The sequence below is a fragment of the Spinacia oleracea genome, chromosome 3, assembly GCF_020520425.1.
Source record: "Spinacia oleracea cultivar Varoflay chromosome 3, BTI_SOV_V1, whole genome shotgun sequence".
Taxonomy (NCBI): Eukaryota; Viridiplantae; Streptophyta; class Magnoliopsida; order Caryophyllales; family Amaranthaceae; genus Spinacia; species Spinacia oleracea.
In genome coordinates this window covers 3,998,483-4,026,322 of record NC_079489.1, presented here as the reverse complement: position 1 = coordinate 4,026,322, position 27,840 = coordinate 3,998,483, and the positions used below count along the sequence as shown (strand labels likewise).

At 36.7% G+C, this 27,840-nt stretch overlaps 3 protein-coding genes across 4 annotated transcripts; 1 reads left to right on the top strand and 2 right to left on the bottom strand.

Moving 5' to 3' along the window:
- Nucleotides 1-1,170: 1,170 nt before the first annotated feature.
- On the top strand, nucleotides 1,171-12,778 carry LOC110779756 (uncharacterized). The gene is made up of 20 exons (XM_021984238.2): nucleotides 1,171-1,563; nucleotides 1,673-1,825; nucleotides 1,917-2,076; nucleotides 2,720-3,038; nucleotides 3,347-3,481; nucleotides 3,562-3,757; nucleotides 3,865-3,995; nucleotides 4,709-4,927; nucleotides 5,808-5,974; nucleotides 6,938-7,016; nucleotides 7,717-8,328; nucleotides 8,449-8,813; nucleotides 9,137-9,202; nucleotides 9,297-9,401; nucleotides 9,855-10,100; nucleotides 10,274-10,342; nucleotides 10,513-10,725; nucleotides 11,379-11,492; nucleotides 11,585-11,701; nucleotides 12,167-12,778. The coding sequence occupies exons 1-20, from the start codon at nucleotides 1,467-1,469 to the stop codon at nucleotides 12,564-12,566; spliced, it is 3,963 nt and encodes a 1,320-aa protein (XP_021839930.1). The 5' UTR covers nucleotides 1,171-1,466; the 3' UTR covers nucleotides 12,567-12,778.
- Nucleotides 12,779-13,772: 994 nt separating this feature from the next.
- LOC110779738 (protein trichome birefringence-like 13) lies at nucleotides 13,773-18,160 on the bottom strand. The gene is made up of 6 exons (XM_021984231.2): nucleotides 17,646-18,160; nucleotides 16,797-16,974; nucleotides 15,831-15,971; nucleotides 14,944-15,064; nucleotides 14,223-14,357; nucleotides 13,773-14,099 (listed from the first exon to the last, which is right to left on the bottom strand). Exons 1-6 carry the CDS (start codon nucleotides 18,025-18,027, stop codon nucleotides 13,836-13,838), a joined length of 1,221 nt encoding a protein of 406 aa, XP_021839923.1. The 5' UTR covers nucleotides 18,028-18,160; the 3' UTR covers nucleotides 13,773-13,835.
- Nucleotides 18,161-21,307: 3,147 nt separating this feature from the next.
- Nucleotides 21,308-27,018, bottom strand: LOC110779725 (receptor-like protein EIX2). 2 transcript variants are annotated; one of them, XM_056838370.1, is made up of 2 exons: nucleotides 26,589-27,018; nucleotides 21,308-25,251 (listed from the first exon to the last, which is right to left on the bottom strand). In XM_056838370.1, exon 2 carries the CDS (start codon nucleotides 25,019-25,021, stop codon nucleotides 22,310-22,312), a length of 2,712 nt encoding a protein of 903 aa, XP_056694348.1. In that variant the 5' UTR covers nucleotides 25,022-25,251; nucleotides 26,589-27,018; the 3' UTR covers nucleotides 21,308-22,309. The 2 variants fall into 2 exon arrangements, with proteins under 2 accessions (XP_056694348.1, XP_021839906.1); XM_021984214.2 differs by lacking the exon at nucleotides 26,589-27,018 and having other exon boundaries at nucleotides 21,308-25,861.
- Nucleotides 27,019-27,840: the final 822 nt, after the last annotated feature.

Sequence of the window (27,840 nt, the reverse complement as noted above, 5' to 3'; positions counted from 1 at the left end):
ACTTTGTTTATTTTTTTTATGATCTATACTTTAGAAAAAACATATTTTCGTGAGATTTTGTGTCGTCTTAAAATGTATATTTTACGAAAATTTGTTTTTCTATTTGTACTTATCGGTAATTAAATATACTCCTTCTGTCCCTTAATACTCGCACCGCTTTCTTTTTCAGGTAGTCCCTTAATACTTGCACCGCTTCTAATAAATAAAAAGTTGTACCAATATTATATTATTTTTCACCCAACCTTCCTACAAAAAATCATTTAAAAAATTCACACCCTCAACTCGCCACTCCCTACCCTTATGCATTTTCTACTAACTATATTAAAAAATCACCCCACTATTAACTAACACCCATTAAATTAATAAGTCAATTCAAATGTCTTAAACTCCGCACCGGTCAAACCGATACAATATTAAGGGACGGAGAGAGTATTAATTATTCAAGATCTTAACACGAGTAAAAATTAAGTGTTACGACTAAAAAGAAACGAATGAAATATTGTTATCTATGTCATGAGCTCCTCATGCCCAATAACCTCTTGAAAATGTCAAAAGGTTTTTCAAAATGAAGGGTGCTTTATGCGATATGTAGTATTTTGACTCACATACATGCTTTAAAAAGTTAGGTAGTAAAATAGTTCTCTCGTGGAATACTTACTTTTCAACCAAGATATCAGGTAAACAGACAAATTAGATGGTATTGGAATGGGTGGGGCGGAGTATAGAAAATTCACGCGTGTAGCTAGTGTTTTGATTACTATGTCAAGACTTCATTGGTTACGTAGCTTGTTAATGCACGAGAGTAACTGATCTATTAAGATCATTATTATAAATAAAGACAATTCCAATTCCGAACGTTCATAAAGAATGGACAAACTATTACTCTGTACATTTATTCCGAATTACTAGCAAAAGTTTTGCGGACGCATATGGACAAATCATTTTAGTTTTTTTGTTTCTACTACGAGGAGTTCCCGTCGGTCGTCACCTTCGGCGAATGGACTAATTTCCAGCGGGAGTTTACATGGGTATCTCGATGGACAACATCGCTCCCAGTTTAGATTTTTTTTCCATACCCAAACTCAAACCCGAGACCTTAATTAAGGAGGAAAAGACCTTAACCTCAATTTGGAAAATGAAAATTCAGCCATTTTAGTGCCCCAAAACTTTGGAAAATGAAAAGTGAGCCAAAGCGCGGGAGTATTGAAGAACACTTCCCGCCAACACAACCCCTAAACAACTTGAAAGTTGAAACCCTTTGCAATTTGCAATCCCCATTTTCATCTTCCCCACCCTTTTCCCTTCAATCTATCTTCTTCTTCGCAATTTCTGATCCTTTTTGATGACCTGCTTACTCCCAATTCAACAATATCGACCCAATTCTCCCCGAAGTAAACTTTAATACAGTAGTGATTTTGCCTCATTCGGAAAACCCTAATTTGCAGAGGTCGGAAAATTATTTAACAATGAACACAGAAGGTTTGTCTATAATCTGTAGCGGTCTCGGTTCAATCGAGGAGACAGAGGGAGCTAATTATTACTCCAAAGATGAGTACTGTTTAGGTAAAGAAATGTTCAGTGAACAAACCCTAATTTTTAATTTTTATTTTGTTGGAGCTGATTTTGTGATTTTATGATTCATTGCATTGATGTGATTTTGTTTTGTTCGCAGATAATTTGAAGGATTTGTTGAGGTTTTTGCGGCGTGACGACCCATCAACTCGGGATGTGTTCAAACAAGTGTGTAAATGGGACATTGTATCGAAGAATTTGATACCCATTATTGAGCATTGCCAAGATGATCGCAATTTGACGTTAAATGCAGGTATATGGTTTATCTCAGTTGGGTAAAGTTTTGTAATTGCAGTGATCAAGTGATAAATTAAGGTCAATGATGGTCAATTTTGCGTTTGCAGTGAAGGTACTGGTGTTTCTTACTATGCCTTTGGAGGCTGCTTCAAAGGATTTCAATGAACAGCTTGAATACCTTTGGGGTATTAAATTTGCTATCACTATCAGTGATGTGGTTGCTGTTATCGTCTCGTTATTGGAGAAGCCACTTGAAAATTTAGAATGGTATGCAGAAATTGAGTGCTCTAGACATGAAATTTCTTGAACCCCTTATACGAAATTATGTTATGCGCATTATGTGATTAATTTTAACGAGCTCGTAAGTGTATTGACTATCTTCCTCCTTCGTTGCGTGGCCTAGGTTTAATTTCATTGTTACATCAAAACATAGGAGATTTATTCCAAACTTTGAAGGGTAGAGAAGTGTGTTTTCTTTATGCTTATTACTGTACTTGATATCATTATGTAGTGGTTAGTTTGATCATATAGGCTTCTACCAGTTGGCTGATTTTCATGAACATTGATTTTTATTTGTAGCATTGAGGTCTAGAGTGATCATATTGACTAAAATTTGCAGGCTTATTTGCTAACCTTTATTTTGCTGACTTGCTTCTATCAATCTGTTGAAATGTATGTCTTCCGTGTGCCTGCTGGAGACATATGTAAAGTTAGATTAGATAGGGCTTGTTAGGTATATTTAAGCCTTCCTAAACTCGATTTTGTTGGGATTCATTGCGGATTATTGTTGTTTGAATCATTAACATATAAACTCAATGATATGTAATGATTAGTTTATCTCTGTTATGCATCTTTCATTTAGTTTCTGTGTTATTTGCCGTTGTCTTATTTTTGTTTCTGTGCTGAACAGTAAGACATTTTCAGAAGATGACTGGAAGCTGGTCCAACTGGTTCTGACTTTATTCCGGAATATTCTAGCTGTGCAAGACATATCAGCACATCAAAAGGCGTCGGGTTCTGCAAGTTTATATTTATCCTTACGAGATGACTTTCTTGACCGGTTGTTCAGAGAAAATGTTATGGACTTGATTATAATTATAACTCAGCATGTTGGTGGTTCTTGTCGATATCTTCGGCATGATAACTTGCTCTTGTTAGAAATATATCACCACGTAATTACAGGCCAGGATGCTGAATTGATTGCTAAAATATGCCAGGAGAAATCAAAGGTTTGCTTCTTGTCTCTTCTTAGGGCTTATGGAAAGTGTTTTAGCTACAAGTTTGATTGTTAGTTAGAAATTAAATTGTGTGACTCATTTTTTCTGTGTGATCTGAAGTAGATTTTTTTTTAACATTGGTCATGCAGCTTATTTTTGTGTGTGAAATGCCTAGTTACAGACTCATACTGCTTCTTACGTATTATACCGTTGGTTCTAGGGAGTTTTATCTGCAACTCAAGATTTTCACATAAGTTATTCACGGTATTCTTTTTCTAGTGTTGCACCATAACTCATTGTTCTTTATTTGAGTTTCTTAGGTGGATGGAGAAGCCAAACCTTGTCTTGAAAGTCTCAAATGTATCATGGAAGAGGAAACATCAAAGAGAAAACTTACCAGACTGCATGCTAGTCGGCACTCAAAGTTCAGTGGAACCTTTACAAGACTTACCTTGGTAAGACCCATCCATTAAATTGATGTTCTTAGTGTATTGATTTTAAGTAACTGCTAATGGAGACCTCTTTCTGCAAACAGGATGGTTCTAAAACAATGTGCAAGGGGAGGCCTAGTTCTGCGTCTTGTGACAATAAACTGCTAAAACCAGAGAAACTCCACCGCGGTCCATCAAAAAGGATCGTGAAAGATTATGCTCGACTACCCACCACAAAACGAAGCATTTTGGAGAGCTTACATGAATTTCTAAAACAGTTTCTAACTGGGGGTTACAATGGTACTGACTAATGAAAATCATTTATATTCTCATGATTAAGCCCCCTTTTTTTTTAAACTTTTTTTTTTGTGTATCTGACCAATGAATTGATTGGTCATACTCATCAGTTCTGATGCAATCCATTGCCCATGATATTGAGAAGGAGCATCATGCGATACAGACCAATGATGTGCTGATGTTTTTTCACCTTGCCCAGTTTGTTACATGTTTTCAGCATCACATTTCCCAGTTGACAAAGGTGAGTTAAGTTACAGAGTATGTATAAAGACTTCAAACACCCAGGTGTATTTATTTCTCTGATCGTAAGTGCTAATTAGAAATTCGATGCCTTTTGTATTACTCAATCACTTGCTGCATTACTTTGGCAGTTCCGTAAAATGTTGAAGTTCTTGTTCAAAAAGGTCACTACTCAAAGTATAATCACTCTGTTTTGGTTGAGTGATTATAATGTTACCTGTCATTAGTGTGTGTTGCTCTGGATAATTATTGGTTGTGCTTGATGTTGTTTGATATGTTTGGAGGGTCATTCTCGTGGGCATTGCTTCAAGTCAGTTCCCTTGTACATATATTACAAGGGTTGAAATATTTTGCTTAATATCTGCTAAGCATCATTAGTAGCTATCCTATTTTCAAATATTCCACATAAAATAAAAAGGAAGCACTATGAAGTGTGAGAGTACAAGGGATGATCTAATGCTTCATCTGACGATGTCCAAACCCATACTCAGTCAAATTCTGTAAAACATGTTAAACACCGATTTTGAGTAGTCCAATTCTCATAAAGCATATACTTCAAACTCCCGTGCATTACATGCTTGCAAATACAACGTTTCATTAATAAACCTCCTGAGACTGTAATTAGAAATCTAAATTGTTATACAGTGTAATTGATTTTTCATTATCATCTTTTAGTTTCGTTACCTAACCTATTAATTGTTTTTCTTCTAATAGTCAAATGCAGATGTCAACAACAATTCTTCCGTCAGTGATGATGATGATGGTGATGATAGCACATGGTTTAAAGGTGACATATGTGGCCCCGTTGCAGCAACCATGAATGATTCAATGTTTGTAGTGGTAATAGCAAAGTGGCAATTGGCTTTTGAAGGCCTGAAGGAAACAAAGAACAATGCATTTCTGTCAATATGCGGATCCCTCATAAAAACTATGGTAATTTTCTAAGTTTTTGCAATCATCTTCTCATATTGCTTAAATCCAGAAAGAGAAGAAAGGAGGTTTTCTTACATGATATACAAACTTCTTTCGTAATTGTGTGGAAGACATACTGAAATGCTTGTTTGTGGAGGAACTTAAATGTGTGGATGAAACAAATTACCTTGAAAATTTCTGTTCTACAAGTAACATAATTTGAGTAAGCCAAGTTAAATAAGTTTTCTCCCCCTCCTGTTTGCAACATAACTTGAGTGGAATTTACAATGTGTTAAGTGGCAGTTTATTTTGCTTTGGAACTAAATTTGTGGCCTCTGTTGATTGTTGAAAAGCTAATTGTATTTGATTAGGGAGATGTATGTTTTATGTATACAGAGTGAACAGAAGAAGAAGATTAAAGATTGTATTGGGGTGATCTATTGTTCTAATCAATTAAATCAGGTCCTTGGTCTTCAAAAGATTCCTCCATAATGCGCTTTACATAGCTGGAGGAATTTCTCATGAAATAATGCATGCAGTTAGCGTTATATTCTCATTTTCATTCATCATCCTCCATCACCAATCCTTTTCACGGCCTTTCAGTAATTTATTTATCATTTTCATAATATCGTACTTCATTGCTTTCATTTTCTGCACTGTTTGTCTTGATTTTTGATGTGTAAGACCTAGTTTTATTCTTTGGAGGTGCGACACTGCTATATCATGACTTTTTTCAGTACTAGTCTGTCGAAGCTTCTACTTTTTTTAATGTTATTATGGGATGTATAGAGAAGTTGTCTTTTACAACTAAATGCTATAAAGTCATCTGTTATCATAGCTATCTATCGAAAGATTAAGAATAGTTTCCTATGTAATCTCACCTGTGTTAATGTTTAAACAGATCCAGATGTTGGATTTGGTGCTGAAGACAATGCCTGAAAAATCCAGGGAACCACAAACTGCTCGTATTATACTTTACAAGTTATTTTATGATCAAACTGATCAAGGGTTGACCCAGTTTCTTTTGAATATGGTCCGATCATTTGACGCTCATAAACAACCTAAAAGGTAATTTTCACTTCTATTAACTTCTGTGTCATTTTACCTTTGAAGCCTTTATAACCAGTGGTGAAGTCATAGGTTGATCACGGGAAGTGTTTTTTAATTTATACCACAAGTACTTATCCATTGCTACTGTTGGTTCATCAATACAATCCTCTTCATAAAATGTTTCTGTTGGAATCTTTAGGAAATATATTGTCCCTGTTTAAGGGTAGCACTGAATATATCTTGACCTCATAGGACCTTTCTGTGGTTTATCACTAGGATGAAAAAGTAGCTTTATGGACGCAGATCAGAGTATTTGTACACTTAACTAGTCTTCTACTGAGTTGGCTGATTGGCCAAAGATCAAATTGTTGAAACGCAGAAAATTGGGTTTATCTCTTCTTTCCACTCTTGTTATTTCTTTGAGACAAAGTGATCATCATACTGGGGTTCCATTTTGCCATGTTGCTAATCTTTCAATTGCATTGCTAATGATAACCCTCTACATGTGGTATAAATATGTAATTATGAAACATTTATGGTGTTTATTCAAGCGGAGTGGAAATTATGAGTTCATTATATGCCGTCTAGACTTTCTAGAAGTTAAGCATATGAGCTGAGCAAATTCCCTAGAAAACAGCTGAGTTTACATTTTGCCTTCATACCGTCAACTGGGTTTAATACTTTAATTTTTTATAGGCTTCAACTGGCTGGGGCATTTTAGAGATCATAACTTACAAGTCGTAATTTCAATCCATACAACTTATCTTTCCATATTACTTAAGCTGAAAGCTGACTTAGCCATCCACACTTTACGGATCTATATTCATAATTTGGGGTTGTAAAGTAAAACATTTCTAGCCTTTTCCCTCAATATTTAATTTGTTCAAATTAGCAAGTAGTGGTTGTGCATTATAAACACTAGTGTTTTTTATATATTTGGTTTACATAGTTTGTAATTGCTGTTGTTCTATCTTTTGTTAGTGATCTTGCAGATTTAGTGGAGATAATGCATGTAGTTATAAGGCTAATGGAGAAGCTGCAAGCACATGGCGCATTAAGGGTAATAAATTACAACAAGCCCTACTTCCATCTTTATGTTTAACTTTTGCAAGTTGCTTCCCTTTTATGCGTAAGTTCGACAATTAATCTGCACAAGGACCCTATGTACTACTTTGTGCTCGATAGAGTTCAGATTCCCTGTTTATGAGAAAGGACTTGTGATTTGGAACCTTAAATGTATAGTTATTAGAGTATAATGATGTGCTTGATGGAGTTAATAGTCACTTGTCTGATTGTCTCCATTGCTGAACCCTGGAGTTCAAGGATCACTAAAGATCATGCGTTTTCTTTCGCATACTATGTTAGTGTAACACAATAAGCACCATTAGTCATAAATTGCTCTTGTAATAGAAAGGACCTGGAAGATGGTTTACTTGAGCATGAAAGTGTCACATAAAGCTACTCTATGTAATGCACTGCTGGCATGCTATTCTCACGGTGTTGATTTGCATGTCGTCACTTGATCCTACTACCAGTCTCTTTCCAGCCCCTTTCTGCTTGATCTTTTCTTTTTCTTTGATTAGTTTCAAACCATTTAAAGATAAAAAAGCTTTATGCCTTTGTCTTCCCGCCACTTTTACAAGAAAATTTAGATCTCATGCCTCTTGGGGATAATTTACTCTTGATCTTCATTCTGTTGTAGCTTTTTCTTTGTTGTTTCTCTTTGTACATATCTTCTGACGATTTTTCTATTGATATAGGTTGCCAAAAAGTCCAGGAGAAGAAAAAAGGATAAGAAAAATACAGAAAACAAAACTGTTGGAGATGATGCCACTGGGCTGAATGGAATCCAGCCCTCTAGTAATGATGACCTTCCTCCTAACACTGGAAATTGTGATAAAGAAAGGTCAACTCAGAGAGACTGCGACGAGAAAGAAGAAACTATCAATGGCCACAGTCAAGTTTATGAGACTAAATTGTCAAGCGATGAGAGGCAAAACTCAGGTGGCAGTCTCCCAGTGGCTGACCACGGAGAATCTGATCAAATTCTTGATCCAATAGGTGATGGAGAATCAAATCAAATGCATGAACCCCTGGGTGATAATGACGAATCTAATCAAATTAATGACGACTTTGTCGTCATGGGAGCAGATGATTGTGATTCCTCTGCAGATGAACAACTTCCTGCAACAAATGAAGTTGATTTTAATATGACACCATTGCTACTTTCATTGGCAACTAGTACCATCATTAGTAACCTCTGTTGGTTACTCAAGTTTTACAAGAGCAATTCTACTGCTACAAACCACTACGTTTTATGCTTGCTCAGGAGAATTTCAGATGATTTGGATCTTGCTCCCATGCTGTATCAGGTACAAAATGAAAAAAAAAAAATCGAAAAATAGGTAGTATTTGTTTTGTGAAACAATTATAGACAGTATCAGTAGGAAGGTATCTTATCCCAGTTTTCTTTTTTATTTTTAAATTGACAGCTGTCCTGCCTTGCCATATTCTATGATATCCTAGACGAGCAGAAGACAAGCCCACGTAAAGAGTGTGAGAATATTGTCGAGTTTCTGACTAGTCTTGTAAGGAGAATGCTGAGGAAAATGAGGGATCAACCCCTTCTCTTCGTGGATTTGTTATTTTGGAAGACACGGAAAGATTGCCATTACATCAATGTTGAATCTATCCAACGTGAAGTTGGTGAAATGAAGAAAGAAGTTAAGAACTGGGGTCATGTTGATGAAACTGGTCCATCACAAGGCAAGGAATACACTAATAAGAAGAGCTTAGCAGATGCACTTGGAGATGATGAATACGATGTTAGCATCCCCAACCAATCTCATCTCGAGAAGTAAGATATCTATTTTACATACCAACTTGAATGTTCTATCTTCACCAGGTTGTTTCGGTATTGCATCTACTGTCCCTTTCAAACATGGAAGGATAATAAAAATGAAAACAAGTGTTGTTAGGTTTCTATAATTCTACGGGAATCTATGTTGTCAAGGCTTAAAAATCTGTCATACGGAGTAGTAATCAAGTAGGCACTTCTTGTTGCCTCCTAACCCCTGGAAGATTACATTGATAGAAGATGTTTTGATTTCTGACGAGTCACAATGCATCGTATTGTTCATTTGAAATCCTGCTTTTTTTACTTACTTTTTCCATACATAGGGATGAAGATTCTGATGAAGCTGCAGGAGAGGACTTTCACAGCTATGGTCGTGAAGATAATATCATGTACACTCTTTAGAACTGCCTCAATGATAGTTGTCCTACACTCCTACTTCATTTTGTCCTTTGCAATTTCCTTAATGTATTTATCTTATTGCAGAATAGAGGATACTTTGGACAATGATCCCCAAGGGGTCAAAAAAAAGAAGAGAAGGCTGGTGCTCAGTGATAAGCTGGAGGAAGAGATAAGGGGTCTTCATGAGAAGTACGTATACTTTGATACTGGATTTTGTCTCAGCTAGCCAAGCTAAATAGCTAAAATTGATCATTTCTCCTAATAATTACATAGATGAGTTTCATTTGTATTCTCTTCCACTAACTACTACGCGAGAAAATAGATTTGGTTTTTGTACTTCAATGCTATTAAAATTGATATATCAGTGGGTAGCTTAATATTGATGCACAGCTTGTTAATTCAAAATGATGCATCACATAAAAACAAGCTTTATTGTTGGCTTGTAAGTTTAACGAGATCCTTGTAGTGATGATAATGTGCATTGTGGTGTGAGGACAACAATATATAAGATTTGGCTTGTAAGTTTAACGAGATCCTTGTAGTGATACTTCATATATAAGATTTCAGCTGTGTCGTTACCAACCGGCTTGTAATGGGATGGGGATTTTGTACTGACAACTATACTTTGATGGTATTCTACAGGTACAAGGACAACTTAAACTGTAATCAGCTCATTGCAGAAGCTCTTGATCCTGATGGAAATATCTCTCCAGCTCAAGTATCCCGCAAATGTAAAAAACTTGGTTTACAACTTCCTTCAAAAAGGAGCAGCAACATGGCTCATTTATCTAATGATAACGATCAAGATAAGGAGGGTAGATCTGAAATCGACATCAGTCTTCAAGACTTGAATCATGCAGACGGACCCTCTTATCTAGGGCGGCCAACGTAAGTATACTCTATCTCATTTCTGGTACTTCTATAACTTTCTTCAAAGGAAATATTTATTGAAACTTGAGACTCTATTAAGTTGACCTGAAAAATGTGATGACCGAAGACCATATGCTTAAAATGCAATTAGAATGTTTCTGACTCAAGTTACTTGTTGGGGATCTTCTCAGGCAAGCCAGGAAGAGGGTTCGTGCCATGGATGAAAAGCAGGAACTGAAAATTAGAAGTTTATTTGAACAGTGAGTGCTTCTAAAATAAATAAACATATTGTATTCTGAACTGAACAAGTGTATTTGTATTACATTCTGTTCTTGGAAATTCAACTCTGAAATCTTTGTTTTATCCAAAAGAAAAGAAGAATAAAACTTTGAAATCTGTGTAGTTCTTAGTTTTGGTGTGTTTTGTACAGATTCAAAGATCATAAGAGGTGCAGCCATATGATTGCAAAAGAACTCGACCCAGATGGAGTAGTGACGGCTGCTCAAGTCTCCCGTAAACTCAAGAAACTTGGTCTGCGCACTTCCCGAATGAAAAGTGAAGTAAACAAGGAAAAGATGGACGAGGCTTCTACGGACGGGGATGATGATTCAGACAACCTAACTCTGTCAGCGGTTAGGAAAAGGTAATCATTGCTGCATCGTGCTGTCGGCTGTCCTTATTCTTTCCAGTTCTGTCTCATGCTTATAGCTTAAACCATAAGATAGGAGGAGTTTGCAAAAAATGTTATAAAGTGAAAGTGAGTAGAACAAAATAAACAACCTTAAATGGAAAGTGAGAATAACAAAAAAACAGAGGTTGTTAGTGTAAGCAGAAATAGCAGATTGTTAGTGGTATGCTTGCTTCGTGATGACCTCCACATATCCTGTTTTCTTACCCCTTTAAACTTGTATAAACTGGTTTTGACTCATCTGTTAATTAGTTTTAGGGTACTCTATTTTTTCTAGACTTAATAGGGCCGTACTTGTGCATTTCATCCTTTGATCCACAGTTCCGGACAAGATTTTCAAGTGCAACAGGTCTAATGGATTCTTCATCTTATCACCTACTTCCTCCGTTCTTATTTAGTTGACACACTTCCGTAGTCATGTTTGCCAATGCACATTTTTTTATCATTAATATCTTTAATTATGTAAAAGAAAAAATTATAAAAAGTTGATGTGTTGAAAATATTTATAAAGACGAATTTAACAAGATTCTCTATTCTCTAAAATCTTTTTCAGCATGCAGACCTTTTATTTTAAGTTGACTCATGAACCATGAATCATTTTTTTTCAGGAGCAAAAACAAGTTGGATGCTTCATCTGACAAGGAGTTGGGCAGTTCAAAGCATGATGATCAATCACCAGGGTCTAATTCAGATGATGAACTACCACTTGGCTCCATTTTAAAGTAGGAGTTTTAGTTCACTCTCTCCCCCCTTTCCTTGAAGAGCTATGTGTTACTTTGTTTCCTTAACCTCTGTAATAAATCTTTGAATGTAGGAAAGTGAAAAGAGTTCGGACAGAGCCAGAAGACAAGTGTGTAGATGCTTCAACTAATCAGGAGGATAATGCTGGAGAAGATTCTAGCAATCAAATTGCTCAAACTTTGGCTGAAAGGTAAGGATTTACAAAAAGATGTTTGAATCATAAATTTAGAGAGTTTGAAATTTGAAGGGTCATAAATCAATAAATCAAGCAGCACTAATAGCAGCCATTCACCCCCCCCCCCCCCCCCACACACACACATTTTGGAAAATGTTGACGTGACCTTGTATTTGGTCAAAATGCTGTAGGGTTCTTCTGGTTGGTAGTTATTTTTGGCCCCATTCGGTATTGTTTTTTGTTTCCAGTTTTCTGCTTTTTACAAAACCAAAATATGAAAACCACTAAAAGTAGTTTTGTTGTCAGTTTTCAAAATCAACATGATTACTACAAGTATGACTAATTTTGAGTTCATGATTCAATCAAATCATGACTTTCAAAACCAAAAATTGAAAACTTTCAGTGATACAGAACGAGCCATATTTTACTTATCCAGATAATTGTTTGTAGTTATTTAATGATACAAATTTATCTTATTAGGAATGAAATTAGGGAAGCTATGGATGTAAATGTTGATGTTCAAAAGCTTAACACCCCTCATAGAAGTTCAGCACATGAAGCTGCCAAGTCAGGCGATTTGGGCGAGGGAGGTAATCAGCAGAAGAATGACGAGTTGTTTGAATCAGTAAATGGTGCTTCAAATCGTGGTAGTCCGAGCAACAGTCAGGAAATTGATGCTACTCCTGACACCAGATTGTATAAGAGGGGTTTTAGGCAGGATGATGATGTTGATAGTGTCCAAAATGTGCTTAAATATAGTGAATTGGAAGATTCAGGTGATGATGAACAAGCGTTTAGTGTATCACCAGAGAGTTCTTTAAAGAGAAGGAAGCACAGAATAGTGATGGATTTTGATGATGATGATGATGATGATGAGTAGGGTTCTATCCAAAACTTACTATGTTTGTAAATTTGGCATTAATTGACGAAAACTGATAGTTGTAACTTGTAAATGTAAGTGTAGTAAGATGTTTATTCTTTATTGAATGAACCCTCTATCAGAAGAATATTCGAGGGATTTTCACCTCGTCTAGAAAAATGTATACAAAGTAGCAGTTTTCGGAATTGTGTTATGAACCCGCCATTGAGTAACTATTTGATTAAAAAGTATAACTCCGTTAATTAAGACTGTCTTATACAAGTTTTGTATTACGGGATTTGAAGTTGAGCGTTCATAACTAAGATAATTTGATGATCCAAGGTAGCTTAGTGGCTCAAACAGACTGATAATTCTAGGTAGACCTGATCAATTTGCGGGCTGGGCTCATAAGGTTGGGCTGGGCCAAAATTTGGGCCAAGTTTTTCTGTCCAAAGCCCGCTATTTTGGACAAAAAATAGCGGGCTTTTTAAATTAATTTCGGATTGGGTCAAATTTATAACGAAAATTGCAATTTTGTGTTGCACAAAAGGACAAATCATTTTTTACCACCTAAAAAAATCGAAAATTTGTTTTTTACTACCTAAAAAACTAAAACTCGTATTTTACCACCTAAAAAAATTTAAAACTTATTTTTTACCACCTAGAAATGGAAAAAAAAGTAGATGAAATCGTTATGTGGAGGGCCACAATAAAGGTAATATATATAATATTTTCTCTTTTTCCACGATTTCATGTATTTAACTCCCTTCTCTAGGAGTTAAAGAAAATCGTAGACGGAGTGTATAAAATTGGAGGAAAATTGAATTAGTTAGCCCCGCATAACAATTTCATCTTCTTTTTTTTCTTCCGTTTTCCGGGTGGTATAAAACAAGTTTTAATTTTTTGTAGGTGGTAAAATACAAGTTTTAATTTTTTAGGTGGTAAAAAACAAATTTTCGATTTTTTTAGGTGGTAAAAAACAATTTGCCCTGCAAAAAATCCACCCAATTTTTTTTAAAATCGGACTAGACCAGACAAAGCTTGGAAAATGGGCCTAAAATTCTGCCCAAAACCTGCTATTTTTCAGTCCGGCTCATGATGACCAGGTCTAATTCTAGGTAACTTCTTTCCTTTCTCCCCGCTTCCATCTCGGGATTCCTTTCCATGTCACCTGCTTGAACCCAAATGGCCCGTGACAGAATAAAAGTAGAGAACCGAGAAATCAACTGGCCTATAGATTGAAAATGAACATAAATCAACAAAAATAACTACAAATAGTAATGTATTGAATTAGCTTTGATCTTTTACAATATTCAAGTATGCAGCAAATAAATCATTCCATGTATCTGTAATCCCAGGTAAACACCAATGCATGCAATCATCATGCTTCTTTCCACCAGCATTCGAGGGATGTGCATCAGCTCTGTATTCACTCATATGGGTTATGTTCAAAACATGGAAACTCGATCCCTTTAGAGCCTTGTACAAGTGATGGTTAACAAGGCGTGTTTCTACATTCGTTCCATTATTTTCCACATCAAAAAGTTCTTCAACCTGTACAGATCAAACTTATGTCAAATTTTGCCGACAACCTTCTGTTGAAGGAATAAATCCTTTAAAATGTAGTAGTAATCAACAGCAATCCCAAGAAGAAAAATGAGCAGATAAAAAACCTACTTCTTGTGACAACAAAGGCTTTAAGCGGGGGCAAGAACCACCATGGTCCCAGTCGCCTCCCTCAAAATGTCGGGGGGATTGTGTGCGGAATATTCTTATTGCACCAGGTCGCATTTTGCTTTCTACATATGATATCTGAAATCAAGAAGAAAGATTAGAACATTTAAATAACCCATGAACTTCAGAAAGAATATAAGCATAACAAGAACATAAACTACCAAAAAACATGGATCTCTGTTGCATATTGGTATACCACGTAAAAGGGAATCAAAGCAGAGCAGCAGCAAGACTCTATTAAGAGCTTGTTTCAAAGGTGGGAGTCAATGTTTCAACTCACTTTATTTCTTAAGGAAAGGTGGTGGTGGCTTACTCAACGGTGATTGTTATAAACAGTGCAATTAAAGAGACAATGAAGCTTCTAACAAAGATGGAGGATTGGAGGGAGGATGTGAGCCTAATGCTTTAACTTGCTAAACGTAATTAAAAGCTGCTAAACCGACCTCTTAGAATTAAAGTCAAGAATATGTAACACACAAATGAAAGCATACTTCAGCAACGTCTTTACATTTCCCTCCGTTTTTTGGGAGAAAAGCCGAGAGAGAGTAGCCTAACATCAGTACACAAGATTTTTTATGCTTCTGTAGGCATACGATAGTTCAAGTTTCCACCAAATTTAACAGGGAAGAGCATAGGTTAACACGTTAAGTCGTTAAGTCAGTACCATGTGTTTCAAAACCATATCCAGACCAACATCTGGAGCTATTGGAGGAATTATAGGTATCCCTTTCTCAAAGAAGAGCATAGGTGATTTCACTGGATCAAATTTTGACGGAGCCCACCACCTGCAATACCAGTGAGGCAAATAAGGTTATTCCACTCTTTTATGACTTAGAAACCATTCCAGGACAACTTTCATATGCCCAAGCAACAAAAAGTAAGAAATCCAAAACTTCCCTTTTAACCAGAAAGTCTACAAATACTACTTAGATGCTATTGCTAGTATATTGACCTATATCACAACAATGAAAAGACTCAAATACTATCATCATGGTGCATCAAATTGTTGCCTTGTGGAGATATTTGGCATGTCAAAACTTAAAATGCAGAAATATGGAACAACAGTTCAAAATTAAAGAGTTTATTGAAAGAGGATGCAAAAAATATGCATTTGTTGTATACCAGCTCACGAAGGTGGTCAAGTCCAGGTTATTTAAGATGGGCCGATGGGGTGAGATAATTCCAATAGAAATAATAGCCTAAATACGAGGTTAGGAGCGTTAGACGTGTATTGTGACTTTGATATTCTCATATAATTTCATATTGCAGTGTGCAATTAGATTGATAGGATATTAGGATGAGTTTCATGTACGAACTTCTTTGGCTCTATGTTGGCATGTGAAAATGCAGAAATATAAGTCTTGGTTTGTAAAATAAAATTTTATTGCTAGGAGATGCAAAGGATATGCACCTCGGTTGTATTGCAGTTTATAAAAGGTGGTAGAGAGCATACAAAACTGGCTGAGTAAAATAATGCATGCACAAATAAGCAGTTGTAGTCAGCAAAGAAACTTAAGTGAAGCTGGATCTAGTACAGTTTGTAGACATTACCAGTGTCCAGTATTGAAGATGACGACATCATGAAAGCTAGGAGCTTCAGCCCATTTGCTGTCAGGGACATCAATGTCAACTCTGTACCCATCATTGTATCCTAGAGATTCTAGTGCTCCATCATTCGTGTTAGGTGACCACCTATTCAAGGTAAAAAGATACAAGGTCCTGTGAAGTTTTAAAATGATAACTAACAGCTCCATTTAAAGCATAACTTATTAGGATAGAAATATTAGACTAGTTCTTCTCAACCTGTGAAACTACGGGTATCTCCAACATTATACTCAAGTACACAACTTTTTACAATGTCATTCACTGACACAAGGAACTGATGGATCCATTTTACACCATAAGAGAGCAAAGCAAAATCTGGAAGTCAAAGTTCTCTCTATAACATTATTAACATGTGATTATGTGACTTTGTTTACTTCTAAAAAGAGCTTCTATCCACACTCACTATAAACAAACACCAAAGAGAGGCCAAAGAGAAAATTAATAGCATTCCGCATTGGTGATTTTATTTACTCCTAAGAGTCCTAACTTAATGGTCTAAAGAAGTGGTAAAAACATTAAATGTAATGCCATTGGGAATTCCCTAGGAAGATTACCACATATTCTAGTAAAAAGCTTTCACCAACCGTGCAAGTTATACCATTTGAAATAGCAAGGCCCTGGAGTCTAACAGAAAATCCTACATAACCTAAACATTGCTGGTGCAGTGCACACCGGCATAGGCCTCAGCATCAGGTTTGAAGGGGGAATCAGGATATAAATATATAATATTGGATATTGACTCAAACTGCTAATAAACCTAGTACAACCGTACAAGGTCCACTAATTGCATCATCTTCATAAGCTTTTGATTACGACAGAGCTTTAAAAATCATTCAACCCGCTAAAAACAAGAAGCAGGCGTAGCTAAGAACTCAATAGCACTTGTATAATAGCATGAAAGATATGGCTTACCTACCATAATGTGCTAGCAGATTAGTCCGATGATAAGCAATAGTAAGATTGTACTGAAGAAAAGTAAACCCCCGATCTGCTTTAGCTGGATGCCACTTTTTCACATCACTTGATACTCGCCTCAGCATACAAAAGAGAGAAACAAACATATTTCTATTCAATGAATCACCTATAAATCCTGCACTTCAGAACTTCATAAGATCAGTTTAATCACTCACAATACAAAACCAACCGTACATACTAGCCTCAGCGTACAAAACAGAGAAACAAACATATTTCTATTCAATGAATCACCTATAAATCCTGCACTTCAGAACTTCATAAGATCAGTTTAATCACTCCCAATACAAAATCAACCCTACATAAATACCAAGAAGTAACTTTAGTCCATGCTCAGTTGGTCACCATATACTTAGTTCCGAGGACTCATAATCTAATATCGGAATCGCTCCACTTGATCAACTCCTTTGTTTGCTAACCAGTCTACTATTACTCCTACTTTATATCCTTCTCTACAACAATGAACTAGATGAACCTCCCAACCTGATTTTTGAAGTTGCAACAATGATTATATAATATGATAACATTCAACTTTTGTTAGCATGAATTGCAAACTTAGAAAGTTTGCAATTTTCCACATTTAGTAACTTTTGATCCTAAAATTCAAACAATGACAGTCACTCTCAAATTTAGTAAAACCCCAATATGCTATCTACCTTGAAAGCAATGAAATTCACAAAAATCAAAACTAGAAGTTCCAATTTCCAATACAACATTACAACCCATCAACAAGAACTCAGAAAAAAAAAACCCAGAAAAATTAAATACAGTAAAAGTGAAATAGAGTACCTATACTAGTGTCCCTGAATCGTTCAAGAAACTTCTGCGCATCAAAAGTGGGAAGATCACAATCTCTGGGCTTCCATTTCCACTTAGAAATCTCAAGAGCATTGGATTTATTGTTCAAAATGCAATTCCAACCCTTGAAAATCTCCTTGCAAGTGTGATCATAGCGTGTAGATCTAACTGTTGGATCGTAAACCCAATTCCCATCTGATAAATCGCAGGAAGGGTGCGATAATGGTTGATAATGGAGGTTTTGGGAGGATTTGAAGAGAGAGAAAGCGAGGAGGAGGGAGGCAAAGCAGAGGAGGGATACGAAGAGGAAGGAAGTGGGAGTGAGTGATATGGATTTCTTGGAGGTTGGGTGGTGATGGTGGTGTTGCGCCATTGATTAACGGTGGAAGTGAGGAGAGAGAGAGAAAGTTGCAGAAGATTTCAGTCCCTCCTCCACCAGCGGCACCACCGCTGAAGAAGAGAGACTGCAAAGTGCAAACTCTTAACTTTCTTTATCTGGAAAATGGTGTTGTAAAAGTAAAAAATTAATTACAAAAGAAAAATTAGAGAGGGTAAAAATATTACTCCACGGTAAAAGTCAAAAGTACGAGAGTGACATAATCGATTAGTCCTTGTGCTAATCATAAATTTGGAAAGTATTTTAGAAAGTGGAGCGCTAAACTCCGCCCTATTAATACTCACCCGCCCTATTAAAGGTCACAATTACCCTTCCTTATATATTTTTTTTAACGCAACAAGACGATTATATTACTTCGAAATTAAGGGTTTGTTACAAAAGCCACCTCTACTAGAGGTAAAATATACGTTAAAAAAACCTAACAAACCCCTTAAACAAGCTACACAATTACTACAAACCCTCCGAATTATCGAGATAAGATAGCTAAAACGCCTGCAAAAGCTTACCCCTTTACAAAACTTGCTGATTTATACAACTAAGAAGATGGTTTCCTGATAATCCCTTTAGCCCGCAAAAACTTGTTCAAAAAGGGACTGGTTTCCAGCTGATCTTTGAACCATCCTCCATATACTATTATATCCATAATTGTAGACAGATTTACCCAAATATTCTGACGCCATTGTCCAATAAAACCATATCTGCGTCTTCCCAAAAAACTGCTCTTCACTTGTTCTTAATTGTTGGACACCTCACCATCTTCTAGCTCAACAATCTCTATGGGATTAGAGACTGTTGATCCACCAACAACAAAAGGTTCGAACATTTTGCCTTTCCCTTTATCTTGCTTGAGATTTTGTTTTCCACTCGCAATGTCTGCTGCCTGCTTGATATCTGACACTATTGAACCAAAAACAATCTGTGCTGCTGAAGAAGCTACTGGAACTGCAGGAGTAGCTTGGGGTACACTGATGATTCCCAGAGAAGCTTCTCTTCTCATAAACTCTGCATACTCAAGATTGGTCAATTCAAATTCTTTGATGTAGTGCTCCTTTGCACAAGCTGGAATAATGTAGTGCAGTTTGTGGCCAACAGCCATCATCAGAGAGTGTGCTGCAAGATCATGAGCTACTTTGTTGCAGAAACGAGGAATGTGGTTGAAAGTAATGATCCAGTTCTGCTTTAACAAATTAGCCACTTCCTTCAGCACAGGACTGAGTTCATGGAAGTTGTTCTCATCCATCTTCTCCAACATTAACTTAAGCTGGACGGCATCTGTTTCCACCTCCAATTTGTCCATGCTAAGATCCCTTGCAATGATTAAGCCCTCTCTGAGTGCATACAGCTCCGCAGCTAGAGGAGAGCTAACATTAAATTTACATGAGAAGCCTACAAACCATGAACCATTAGGCCTTCTGAAAACTCCCCCTCCTCCTGCTTCAGTCATGGATTTCCACGCTCCATCTACATTTAGCTTCAAGAAATCAGGTTTTGGTGGGCGCCATTTGAATGTAAAATTTCCAGCTACCTGATTCTGTTTCACATCCTTACACTTCCTTATATTTACCCCTTTATTTTTTACCTTTCACCTTACTTTTACTCACCATCTTACCTTCAACCTTACCACCCACCTACAACCTTCCAACATTTCGCCGACCACCACTCCGGCCAGAACTCCGGCAGACCCCGTCCATACCTCCGGCGACCCAAATTCAGGGCAGCCACCACTCCGACGAGGGAAATTTCCGGCGAAAAAATGCGTCAAATTTCTTACATGTACGAGTCATCCGGAGAAACATCCACGTCATCCCAAACAATAACTTTTTGTTTTGTCCGATAAAACTTACAGAGACTTCTTCAGTTTGAGTTTCCACCATTGTAGAGACTTCTACACTTTAAGCTCGTACCATGGTAGGAGCTCAAACTGCTGAAGTCTCCACCATGGTGGAAGCTCAAAATGAAGAAGTCTCTGGAGACTTCTTCATTTTGAGCTTCCACCATTGTAGAAGCTTAAACAATAGAAGTATCCACTATGGTACGAACTTATAACGAAAAAGTCTAACTAATTTATTTCCGAAATAACTATTTCAATTCAACACTTAATTACCAAAATTATTTCTTATTAGTATCACTAATTAAATAAAAAAATAGAATTACATTTTTTTTAGCGTGGAGACTTCTACATTTTAAGCTTCCACCATGGTGTAGACTTCTTCGTTTTAAGCTTCCACCATGGTGCGAGCTCAAAACGAAAAAGCCTAACTAATAATTTTCGAAATAATTATTTCAAATTCAACAATAATTAAAATCGAATTAATATGTAAACTTCTTCATTTCAAGCTTCCACCAAGGTAGAGGCTTCTGCAGTTTGAGCTCCTACCATGGTACGAGCTTAAACTGCAGAAGTCTCTACCACGGTGGAAGCTTAAAATGAAGAAGCTTCTGTAAAATTTAACGGACAAAAAAAAAGTATCTCTTGGGATGACGTGGATGTTCCCCAGGATGACTCGTACATGTAAGAATTTTGACGCATTTTTTTGCCGGAGGTTTGCGTCGCCGTAAAACGTGCTTGCCGGAGTGGTGGAAGCCGCCGAATTTCGGTTGTCGAAATTTTGCCCTGAGGTCCGGCCATAGTGGTGGCTGCCGGAATGTTGGAAGGTTGAAGGTGGGTTGTAAGGTTGGAGGTAAGATGGTGAGTAAAAGTAAGATGAAAGATAAAAATATAAAAGGGTAAATATTAGAAGGGGTAGTTATGACATTTAATAGGGCGGGTGAGTAATAGTGGGGCGGGGTTTAGTAAGCCCCTTTAGAAATGGAGGAATTGCTATAAAGCATGGACACATGGTTGTGTGTAAAGAGCTGACAAACTTGTCGTGTTCGTGTTTGGTCTCGTGTCGATATCATAATGTTCAAAAAGTTTATGAAAACTAAGTAAAATGGTATAATTGCATAATATGGAGTATGAAAAATTAGTCTAAGCAGATCGTATTCGGGTAGGTTTCGTGGTTTGTTGTGTCGACTTTGTGCTCTTTCTTAATAACTTCATGTTCATGTCGTACCAGTTTCGATCATGCATGTTGTCGTGTCATGTCAAAGATTGCCAGTTCTACCTATTAAACGCTTATGCCGACGATACTTGAACGTTTGAAATTGCATAAGACTTGGAAGAGACGATTTTGACCCCAAAAATTTTTTTTTATTATTTTTTTGATAAGTAAGCGATATATTAACAAGTCAAAACCAAAATATATGTACACTAAACACCCACAAAACAAACACCCAACAAAAATAAGCTCTACAAACCACCAAAACAAACGGAGCAAGAAACAAGAACTCAAAAACAAACAAAAAAAGTCAAAGTCAACTCTTGTAACCTAAGACCAAGTGACAAAAAGAAACAGCATTGCATTTGCAGCACAAACATCAAGCCATTGTTCCTGCCTTCTTCCATTTGAATGATGATTGATGAGCCTTACTAAAATAAAACCCAACCAGCAAAATTAAAAAAACAGGCCAACCTGTAGTAAACACAAAAACAATGCAGAAGCTCTTCTCCAGTTTGAATGCTGACTGCAAAATCACACCAGCAACTCATAAGTGACCTTCACCCTTCATATTGCAGTACAACACCACTGCAGAAGCACCAGAAAACAGCAGCAAGTAGAACCAAGCACAACAGAACTGAAAGCTGCACCCACCTAAACTGGATCCCTGCAAAACAAACCTAGCATACCATCTGTTGAAAAGCAGCAGTATAGCAAACCAAGGCAAATCCAGAACATAACTCTGAAACAGTCGGCCTATGTTACTCGGATACGGGTACGTGTTCAAGTGTCTGACTCGGCTATTTTGTGAAAAACATTCATGATTTCGTCCAAAATGAAGTGTCCAGTGTCCATACCCATGTCCGAGTGTCGATGATACGACATGGGTACTTGAGGTAAAATGAAGAGTCCAAGTAAAATAGCAGTTGGCTACAACCAACAACACACCAACTAATTGATCACTCACTAGTCACTGCCAAGGTTGATACATGTACTGATGTACAATAATGATCTCCATTAAATTGAAGACACTTAAATATAAAATTTAGGAAAAGAGGTACTACTTTGAAATTTCTCGAACTAATTTGAGGTGCATTTCTTTAGGATATAATGTACACTTAAATATATCATCACGGGTTTATGGGAAATACACGTTCCTAGTTGTTTTTTATAATCACAAACACAAGATTATACAGTAAATCTGCGTGAACTCTAACTTAACTTTGGAACTGCCTTCCAATTACAGCCATCTTCAGAGCAACGATCACATATATCCTGTCATACACATGAATCCAGAAGCCAAAAAAGGCATATCTCCAAGACTTGTTTAACACAAGACCACCACAAACTACCCAGAATCCTGTAATAAATCCAAGCACAATGCTGATATACAATCCCAAAGATACAACTTTGTCGTTATTTTCGGGTTTCAGACTCTCCTGATCACTGTTACCATTTGCTTTCCCTCCAATAATGCACTTCTTAAGAAGTGGATCTCCACAAAGCCTTGGATTTCCTGCAAACACTGAGACACTAAAGCCTTGTATTTGAGTGCCAGTCGGAATTCTCCCGGAAAAGTTGTTTTTTGCTAAGCTTAAAGTTCCAAGAAAGCTCAATTCCGAAAGAGTTGAAGGAATTTCCCCAGAAAGATGGTTATTAGACAAGTCTAGGGATTCTAAAGACTTCAGTTGACCTACATTTGGAGTGATTGATCCCATGAGATTGTTTCCTGAAAGGTTCAAGGAAACTAACCCGGTAAGACATGAAATTTCTGCAGGAATATCCCCACTTAAGCTGTTGCTTGAAAAATCAATGCTTTTTACTAGCTCCAAATGCTGTTTATACTCATATGTAAAACCTTTCAATGCAAGGGAGATATAATCTTGGTAACGCTCACCAATGCTTGAGAATGTGCCATTGCTTTCGTAACTCATCGTTGGAGTTGTCTTTTTCTGTGTCATTGATGTCAGATTACACAAGCAATGTGGTATGAAGCCTGAGATATTGTTCATAGACAGATCAATGATTTGAACTGAAGTTAAGTTACAGAGCTCTGATGGTATTTTCCCAGAGAAGGAATTGTTTCGGAGACTCAAAACAGACAAACTGTGTAGCTTATGCCCTATCCATGATGGTATTTCTCCACCAAATAAATTGTCTCCAATATCTAAAGACATCAAATCAGTGAAGTTGGCCATGGATAGAGGTAGCTTCCCAGAGAACTTGTTATCCCTCAAATGCAAATTTCCTATGTTTAAAGAACCGAAGGAGCTGGGAAGATTCCCAGAAAAACTATTGCTTGACAAATCTAGAACATTTATGTTATGGCCTGTCCAACAATCCGGGAGTTTCCCTGATAAAAAGTTATGTGAAAGATCCAGACCGAAAATTGCTCCCCTACCATGACACAAAAAGGAAATAGACCCTGAGAAACTATTTCTGGACAAATTCAAGTATCCAACATTTGCCAAGAAAGATGGTATCGTGCCCTCAAGAAGATTAGAGCTCAAATCAATGGCGGGGTTAGAGGAAAACACAACGGATGAATTAGGTAAGATACCATGAAATCTATTATGAGACAAGCCAATGAAAGTAGCTCCCAAAGAAAGGTTCCAAAACCACAAAGGAAATGTGTCTGAGATCCCAGTATTAGACATGTCCAACCTTGAATAGTCTGTTTGTGTTCGAAGCCATTTTGGGAAACGAGAGCCTAACTTACAAGAAGCAAGTCCAATCGTCTCCAACCTAAACTTAGGAACCCAATCATAGCTGACATTAAAGGTCAAAGAGTTAAAGGACATGTCCAAGTAACGCAAACTCGAGTGGTTTGAGAAATGGGTTGCAAAGATATGGCCTTTCAGAGAGTTTAAAGAAACATCAAACTTCTCTAGACTAGAAAGTTGTCCTAGACTTAAATGTATAGAGCCATTTAAATGATTGTTTCGAAGCTGCAACACCTTCAATGATCTGAATGAAGAGAGATCAGGAACTGATCCTGTAAGTTGATTCTGCTGTAAGTTTAAGATGATTAGACTCGAAGGTTTTGCAAAACTAGGGGGTAATGAACCATCTAGCTTGTTCCTTTGAAGAAACAACTTTCTTAGAGAGGAAAATTTTGTGATATCAGGTAGTGATCCTCTAAGGTGATTATGATGTAAAGAAAGAAATGTCAGTGAGTTCTCTGCACAGGACAGAGAACGAAAGATACTTGAAAGGTCTTCTGTGAGATTATTTTGAGACAGGTCCAAGTTCTGTAGTCTACAAAGACCTTGAACAGAATACTGGAATTCACCTTCAAGTTGATTAGAAGAGAGATCAAGATGTGAAAGAGAAGTCATGTTCCTAAAACTATATGGAATTGTCCCTCTTAGCTCATTGCCAGAGAGGTGCAGCTCAACAAGAGAGGTGTGATTGAACAACCAAGTCCATATCGAAGAGGACTTGAGTCCGGTGTTTGACAGATTAACGAAAGTAAGAGAATTCGAGGAATTAAAATTTGAAACACGCGAAGGAATAATATTTGGGATACGACATCCATGCAAATTCAAATGTGTCAAAGAAGGGAGATTACCAACAGCATGAATCCAATCTCTGGCCCCAGTAAGGTCAATATCAGCAAGAACGAGGTGCTTCAACGAAGTGAGACGAGAAAGCCACGCCAGGCTTTTAGCATGCAGCGTACCCTCGTATAGATCATAACCATCTTGGCGTATCTCAAGAGAATGCAAACTTGTAAGGTTGCCAAGCTGAGGAGGGATTTCTCCTGTAAAACCACTATAGGAGATATTAAGGTACCTTAATTTGGGGAAGGACCCGATGAAGACTGGGATATGCGAAGCTGTGGAGGGATCGGAGTATAACTCACTGAGGTCTAGGTAGAGCAAGTCCTCCAGGGCGAGCAGTGAAGGACCTAAATGGAAACGCTCCATCAAAAACTCGTTATAGCCGTCACAGCCAGACAGAAATTCAACAAAATCAAGCCTGTAAACTCGACCTGTGAAGTTGTTGCAGTAGACACCGTACCATTTGCAGCAATCAAGGAAGTAGTCAGAGTCATCCTGTGAATAGTATCTAGTGAATCTAGTTTTGCAGTTGGGCTGTATTTTGAGAAGAGCTTCTCTCTCCTTCTCTATGCACCTGATGGTTCCATTTGTGGGGCCTGAGTTGAAAACAGCAGAAGATGACGTAAGAGGTAATAAGAACATTCCAACTAGAAAGAGAAAAGACAGAAGGTTCTTTTCTTGTATAAAATGCAGCTGAGACATTTTCGGAGGATGACAAAAGTTTGAGATAATACAGAAAAATATTACTCCCTTCATCCCCCTATTATTAACATCAACAAATGAAGGTCACAATAATGATGAAGAGAAAAATCAGACCACAAACAACAGACTTTATTGGTTACCATTAATATTAAATACTAATAATGGATGAATCAAAGAAAATCTACTAGCATTGACCGCTGTTGCGAAACTGCGATGCTGTAGGCAAGTCAAAGTCATGAAATTTTGACTCTATGGTGAGGTAGAAACTAAGAAGAGATGTCATTGTCTAATCCAAAATATGTAGAATAAGTCAATTTATCATTAAACTTTGAAAAGTCTTAATCTTCCACCAGAATATGTCTTATATCGGTTAAGTCCCCTTCAAACAACTTGCTCGTAATTAATCTTTTTACATTAATGTTTTTTTCAATCTTCTAAGTTACACAAGTTAGTTCCACTTCCATCAGAACCAAGCTTCTATAGTACTAAGAGAATTCACTTTTACATCCCAATGATGGTAAAAGTTGGTTTGTCAAGCAGACAAAGTGGAAAAGTAGAATCAGAAAGATCAACATGGTTGAACTTAGGCATCATAGCACATTCTAAAAAAGGAATGTGCAAGAAAATACTAGGGTTTTTCTACGTTATACCCATGCGTTTCTTTGAATTCTACGTTGTACCCGTGCATTTGAAATCGTCCACGTTATACCCCTGTACAAGTATAATATAACCAATATTATCCTTGTTGTTAACCTTAAATTTCCATTATATATTTAAACAAATCAAGGTTTTCTAATATTATAATCAAGCTTATCTTTGTTGTTAATCCAATATTGATGTAGAAAAATCTTGATTTTTATATAAATATTAATTCAACTTGTTAATATTGGTTTGGGTACAATTGATTGACTTTTACAACTGGGTACAGTGGAAAATTTAAAAGGGTTGGGTAAAACGTAGAAATCAATGAAACACATTGGTATATTGTATAATATTGAAAACCCCCAAAACACTATGACTACAAAAAAAAAATAAGGAAATTCCAAACCGAATTCAGCTGCATTTAGAGTGTAACTGGTGGAATTATGTGAAGTTGTGAACCAGTATAATTCCATATATTCACCAAAATTGCGAATTAGTTTAACAATTACACCATATATATATACATGATAATCATTGATAAAAATAAGAAAATTGGAATCAAAAGGCTAATTATGAAATTAGGGCAAACCTTGTAATTATTCAAGGCGCGGGAGCGGGAGGATGGTGCGAAATTGAATCTAGTCGCGATGAAACCTCTTGCGACGGTGGCCAACTGGGCATGCAGCCTTCCCACGGTGGTTGCCGTTGTCATAGCACCGCCATTCCGCCAATGGTCAATGGAGGCATCAGGCATGGCGCTGTGGCGCTGTGTAGTGCCCACTGCCCAGAGTTATGCTCTGTTTTCTTGTTTGGAGTGTGTTTGAATGTGATGTGGTAGTTCACGAATTGTTTTTTTTTTTTTGACGGGAAGAAAAAATTCATTAATAATCAGCCATATGATATCTACAATGATAAAATAGATTGTATACCACAGATTCAAAGAAAATACATAACTGTTACAATCAAAGCAATTACTATTTTGCATCCTAAAGCACATCTCATACTCCACCGCTTCTAGCTTAACGCGAGCAGTGATTTTCGATGATTTCGCATCTTTCTAAGTAAAGCCCTTCGCAATTTGCACACGAATTATTCTGATCGACGAGTTGATGATAAACCCTAAACCTGTATAAATTCAAATCCCCTTCCCAATAATTGAAACCCTAAAAAATTTCTCATCCATGGATGAGAATCAAGAACCTAGAAAACTCTAGGAATTTTGGTACTCCCACGATCCCTTTTTTTTTTTTTTTAAAGTAAGCATATCATGATTCATGCATGCGATTTAACAATATTCACAGAGCTTGTTATAATATTAATCATTTTATTATATAGATATATAATATTAACCTTTTATTATTGAAATATTACAAATTTTTGTATAAGGCGGTCTTTCCTTGGTGTCATATAAATTAAGCAATGATATCAACTAGTTAAGCACTGAAACTAATTAGTTAAGCACTGAAAACAATTAGTTAAACAATAAAACTAATTAGTTAAGCAATGGAAATAATTAGTTAAGCAATCAAAGTGTTATTTTCGGTAAGGCGGTATTACACAAAAGTTGCCGTTGAAATATTACATCGACAAATACTCCGTATGATAAAAAAAAAATAAAAAAAAATGTTAGCTACAAAATACTTCGATCATACAGGACTTTCTCGCTTGATATACCTATTATAACGGAATCAATAAACATTATAGCTAACCTAAATAAAGAACGCATATATTTAATGTGATTCACTAATAATCTGTTAGCTACGTCAACAACCAAAGGAGATGAAAGAGTTTTATTGGATTTGAGGAGTACATATTGCAGAATACAACTAAGTTATGACCTA

Bases quoted from the DNA above. Each gene is read 5' to 3' on its own strand.
- LOC110779725 (XM_021984214.2), bottom strand. From the start codon at position 25,411: ATGAAGGGAGTAATATTTTTCTGTATTATCTCAAACTTTTGTCATCCT.
- LOC110779756 (XM_021984238.2), top strand. From the start codon at position 1,467: ATGAACACAGAAGGTTTGTCTATAATCTGTAGCGGTCTCGGTTCAATC. The intron at 3,482-3,561 runs GTAAGACCCATC...TTCTGCAAACAG, and splicing joins CCTTTACAAGACTTACCTTG to GATGGTTCTAAAACAATGTG. The intron at 10,343-10,512 runs GTGAGTGCTTCT...TGTTTTGTACAG, and splicing joins ATTAGAAGTTTATTTGAACA to ATTCAAAGATCATAAGAGGT.
- LOC110779738 (XM_021984231.2), bottom strand. From the start codon at position 18,027: ATGGCGCAACACCACCATCACCACCCAACCTCCAAGAAATCCATATCA. The intron at 16,975-17,645 runs GTACTCTATTTC...TCTGAAGTGCAG, and splicing joins ATTCAGGGACACTAGTATAG to GATTTATAGGTGATTCATTG. The intron at 14,358-14,943 runs GTACTGACTTAA...TCTTGATTTCAG, and splicing joins ATATGGTTTTGAAACACATG to ATATCATATGTAGAAAGCAA.